The sequence below is a fragment of the Corythoichthys intestinalis genome, chromosome 12 (genome assembly GCF_030265065.1).
Source record: "Corythoichthys intestinalis isolate RoL2023-P3 chromosome 12, ASM3026506v1, whole genome shotgun sequence".
NCBI lineage: Eukaryota > Metazoa > Chordata > Actinopteri > Syngnathiformes > Syngnathidae > Corythoichthys > Corythoichthys intestinalis.
The window spans coordinates 19,675,307-19,680,612 of record NC_080406.1 but is presented as its reverse complement, the minus strand read 5'-3'; the positions used below and the strand labels follow the sequence as shown (position 1 = coordinate 19,680,612).

Genomic DNA, 5,306 nt, shown 5'->3' with positions numbered 1-5,306 from the left:
AATACATTTATCTTGGGTGAAAACAAACATAAAAATATAACTGAATCGTGCTATTCCGGACATGCATGATAAGACATGACATATGATAGATAAGATAATGATAAGACATAAATGATGTTCTTTGCCCTTTTGTGAAGGTGGAATCTATTTATTTTCAACCCAACATTGTGTATACAGTAGAACAATTACAAAACAGTGTAAACTGTGGAATAACTTGATCAGGGTGAGGCTTCCTGGAAAGAGGGAGGCAAGAAGATGGAGCATCACAAACTAAAACATTTATTTTCTAAAATACATATAGTACTGTGATAACTAAAGCAAACATTTGAAAGGGCAAAGAGGAAAATGAGGTGATTCAAAACGCATCAGGGTAAAACAACTTGCAGTACGACATCAATGCGTCCATTCATAGAGAATTTTAAATGTTTTGAATGTGAGCACATTGAGATTACAGTATGTTGGCCTCACAGGAGCCAGGCTGCAGTATGCGCAAAGTGACAATGTGCTTAAAAGCTCTTCTAAAACAGGGGTAGAACACTGCGTATATCAATGGGTTCACACACGCGTTCAAACCAAACAAGTAAACAATATAATTTATCACGTTCTCATCATAAACCACCAGACTGGCGATATTGTATGGACAGAAACACACCAGAAAGACCAGGACGACAATACCCAGAGTCTTGGCGGCCTTCAGCTCAGATCTCTTCACTCTGAAAGGGGCAGAATTTTGTAGTTTAAAACATTTACCTTGAGAGCGCAATGCTCTCGCCTGAGACACTGCAACCACAAACACTCTCGTGTAGAGAATGACAATGGTGGCGAGAGGAATCAGGAAGTTCACGATAATGTCCAGAATGCCCCAGATAATGTCAATACCGTGAACGCACTCTCCAAGGCAAGTATTATAGATTTCATGATGAGCCAAATGGTCCTTCAAAACGATGCCACAATGGATAACAGAAGCCAACCAACAGAGACAAATACAAAGTTGAATTTTTTTCACAGTGACTTTGACAGTATAATGCAGAGGATCACAAATAGCCACAAATCGGTCAGCTGATATCAACACCATGTTTCCTATAGAGGCAGACTGACAAATGAAAGCCAGGTAATTCATCAGTCTACATACAATGTCACCTAGAAACCAGCAGGATGTACTCTGGATGATCACAACTGGGATCCCCACCAAGCCCACCAGGACGTCAGAGACTGCGAGGGAGAGGAGGAGGAGGTTGGTTGTGGTGTAGAGCTGCCTGCACAAACACACACACAGAGAACAATTGATATTGCAAACAACTTGTTACTAAAAAAAATTTCCGGGCTATTACGATTCGGTGGAAACATCATTCAAGACATTCGAGCAGTGTTGTCGAAACCTAATCTTGGGTAAAGAGGAAAAGAATATGCGCCTGAAGTGGGAGATTGAGATGATGACGAGAAGGTTGAGCAGCACAGTGAAGATGCATGTGATGGGTAGGAGGACCATGAAAAAAAAACTTTCAAATAAATTAGGGGTTGTCTTCCTGCAGGAGATGTTGCCTAGCTGTGGGAAGCAGAGATCCGATTGGTCCTCAATGTCCATGGAGAACTTTGAGGTCGGACAGCCTTCTGCCAAAACCTCCCTGTTGTCCATCTCTCTTTATGTGTTCTTGTACCTCCCCCAAGCAATTGTAATTGGTCAATGTTGCCAAAATATGATGTCATGATGAGTGACATACCCTAGATGCTACTTTATCCAATTTTATATCTTCATCAAATATTTTCATTGCCAAATTGTGTTACGACAAAAAAAAAAAAAAACAGCGGAAAAGCGCACCTAAAGTTTGGGAGTTTGAATTAAGTTGGGGCAAGAAAATATTTTTCTCAATAGCCTTAATAGCAGTAACCCAGTCCAGTAGTTTCATAGCAACAAATGTTTGAATCTCTGGCATGATCGAGCCAGATGCAAAAGCAGGACTAACTACGGTGGCATAAAATATCGTTGGGGAGGTGTGACAGTAAAGGTGAAGTCGACAGTTTCGACCATTATGGAGTGATTTTGCCATGTGGCACTGAATAAATGCATTTTTAATACTTCATCTTCCATTTAGCACAAGACTGTTATTTGTCACGAACGTACCATTTATTTAGCAATTGGGGAAAAATACTGGAATAGACCCTACTCACCGACGTCACAGAATGACGTGTCGCTGTATCCGGCCGCCATATTGTCCGTCTCTGTTTAGCCCTATTCTCAATGGTTTCAATTAGTCGTTCAGTTTATAGAGCAATTCATGGAAGCCCTGGTGCTTTCAGACACTGTAAACTCATTGGATGCGTTGCATAAAAGGCGTTATGTGGAAAAGCTTCAGTCTATCCAATCGCCAGATCCGTATTTGATGCCTAAATCGATATTTTTCGACCCGCTGTCTTCGCCCTCTCAGCCTGACATCTGCTACCCTGATATCTACAACTATCTTGTCCACACAAAATCGGCCTATTCTCACGAAAGTTTGAAAAATTTAAGAGCAGCACTCTAAGCAACATTACCCCGTGTGACTCTTTACTTCCAATTTTCTAAAATGGCGACAATCAATAAAAAAAAAAAAAAAGTTGACTGCGATGGCCGACGCTTCAAGGATAGGTGGATATTTGACTATTCCTTCAATAAAACACGCAACAGCTGTCTGCCTCATTTGCAATGAGACAGTCGCTGTTTTCAAAGAGTTCGATGTGACGCAATATTAACAAACAACACAAGCTAACATGTACAACATTACAGGGAAGATATACGCAGCAACTTGAAGCTAGTTTCATTTCACAGCAGCAGTATTTCGCAAGAGCCCGAGTGTCGAAAGAGAACGCCACAAAGACGAGAATGATGAAATTATGAATTAAAAAAAAAAATAATAATAATAAAGCAAATGTGACACACAGAAGGGCTTGCTAAAATTTGTTTAAATATATTGTTCTATGTAAATCAGCCAAGGTAGCCCCCCGCATTTTTACCACACCAAATCTGGCCCCCTTTGCAAAAGGTTTGGACACACCTGTTTAACTGATGATCCGTAGACGAGGCCAGCTTCTTTCACTTGGTACCAGCTAAATCTTGTTCAAAATGTAATGATGATGGAAGAAATAAGCATCTTGAATTTGAAACTGTATGCTGTCGGCGATTAGCCTCGCAATGATCTTAATTGTCAGCCCAAAACCCTCTAAATATATATTAAATGCATCTTACCAGATATAAAATGACTACTACATAATCTGTGGTAATCGTTTGGAGCCCAGTTTTCTCGTCGAATTGCAGCAGTCCATCTCGCTCTCTTCTCCGGGTCTCTCGGAATACGGTAGAACTTCAAGTCTCTCCGTCTATCTTCTCTGTTACTGCAACCAACCGCCACACACGCCTTCACCATTATGATTATTAATGTTAACGAGCAGAAAAACACGCCATAATAGGAGGAATTTACGAAGCGGTAATGCGTTAACATGATGAGTAGATGGGCAACATGGCACGGAGGCGTGGTTGTGACGTCATGTGAGTAGGGTCTATACGGTACAGCTTTCGTACTTTTATCCTAAATATGGCGTTAAATGCTGCGTGTGTTGTTGCGCTCGACTGCGAATAAATGAAGCCGATTGTGGGATGCCTGGCCCCCTGCTTGAAGGCGTTGCGCAGTGACTGGCTGAACTGACCCGTCAATACAATTATGAAGTCTATGCAGTGTTTTATTTTTTACTTTCCTTTATTAACATTACTTGTTCTGTCCTCACTAAACACGAAGTTGTTCAGCTTGACAGACAGCAAACAAAGAAATTTTTTTTCTTTCTCCACTTTTGACAATTTGTAAAGCTGTGACACACGCATTTTAACAATAAAACACCCGACACAAAACGATTAGTGTTAAAATATTCATCTAGTCTCATTAATATGTAAATTTAGGAGATTAAATTAGCCAAATTTTCTTCACAAAAATCTGCTAGCTTGAATGCTATGAATGCTAGCGTATTTACAATTGTCATAGTTATTCGCTCACACCTAATTCCACAAACTGTAGCTGTGAACTTAATTACAAATACATGCACAAACACATATGAGGCGGAAAACACAGACAAGACTGAAAAAGCAGTTTCTGCTCTTGCACTCCTCTTTCAACGAAACTGCTGTATTTTAAGCCAAAACAACTGTTGTGTTTGATAGATAAATATGTCTATATGCTGCCATAGCAGATTCATGGCGCATGAAGCCCCCAAACTATTTTTAATTTGACCATTTTACCCTGGAAACCCCCGTTTACAGACGTCGTGCAACCATTTTTGTTTCAACCCAGCCATGAAAACAAGGTAAGTAATTATATTTATTATTCAAAATGTCTGTCATTTTTAGCTTCGAATCACTAAATGATGTCTTATATTTTATTAAAAAAAAAAACGACTTAAAAAAATTATTCACTCGCATATTTTCAACTTTTAAACAAATTACGTTACAATGAAAAAAATGGCGTCTGTAAAAAAGTCACAGATATCTACCTCATGACTATCGCTTAATTGTATTTTTTTGTACTGTCGCATTTTCCCCGATTTGTTAGATGATAAATAATCAATCCAAACAAAGAAAAATTGTAAAAAAAAAAAAAAAAAAAAAGCTTAAAAGGGTAAATATATGAAAAAGAAAATCTCGACAACTCCTTGATGTCTGCGGTTTCTGCATCGCTGCCCTTGTTAATTGACCATGTTTCACCCATAAAATCCCCCCCAAAATCCAGCTGTGGCCATTCATACCTGTGTTGTGACACTCAGTGATACATGCGACAATGAGTTTTTGGATCGAAACAAGGTATGTATGAGATAATATCTCGTTAAAGTCATGGCGTCTGTAATTCTGCTCTCGCGTGCTCTCACCTTCATATAGGGTTTTGTTGCTCAAAAAACAATTTTAAAAAAATGCACTCCTGTCCAAAATGTTTCTTTCCCCAGAAAATTGAGATTTTAAGCTTTCCAATGATGGAAAGCACATGCATATCAGACAATTTTGAAAATTGGCCAAATTGGGGGTCTCAGAGCAGAACTTCAAGTCACCTGAGTGTTTTCCACCTTAAACTGAAGCAATTTACAGCCTTATGTGGGCAAAACCAGAGCTCAGCTATCCGTTATCCATGTGAGACGTCTGAGTGCTCCTGAACGGAAGCATTATTGAACGACAGTCCAGCCAAACCCAACGCTGCCACCAGAGGGCAGTGCATCCTCCACCATTAAACAAAATAATACTTTTGGACTTTTTTGGATGGTTATTTTGAATTTTTAAAAGGTTAATTCCGACT

At 39.4% G+C, this 5,306-nt stretch overlaps 1 protein-coding gene across 1 annotated transcript; it reads right to left on the bottom strand.

Moving 5' to 3' along the window:
- Positions 1-448: 448 nt before the first annotated feature.
- LOC130927383 (trace amine-associated receptor 13c-like) lies at positions 449-1,585 on the bottom strand. The gene is made up of 2 exons (XM_057853184.1): positions 1,413-1,585; positions 449-1,256 (listed from the first exon to the last, which is right to left on the bottom strand). Exons 1-2 carry the CDS (start codon positions 1,583-1,585, stop codon positions 449-451), a joined length of 981 nt encoding a protein of 326 aa, XP_057709167.1.
- Between the last annotated feature and the right edge of the window lie 3,721 nt (positions 1,586-5,306).

What these genes read in the sequence shown, in the direction of transcription:
- LOC130927383 (XM_057853184.1), bottom strand. Translation starts at nt 1,585, where the DNA reads ATGGACATTGAGGACCAATCGGATCTCTGCTTCCCACAGCTAGGCAAC. An exon ending in ATCTCAATCTCCCACTTCAG is followed by an intron (nt 1,257 to 1,412) that starts GCGCATATTCTT and finishes GTGTTTGTGCAG; the next exon opens with GCAGCTCTACACCACAACCA.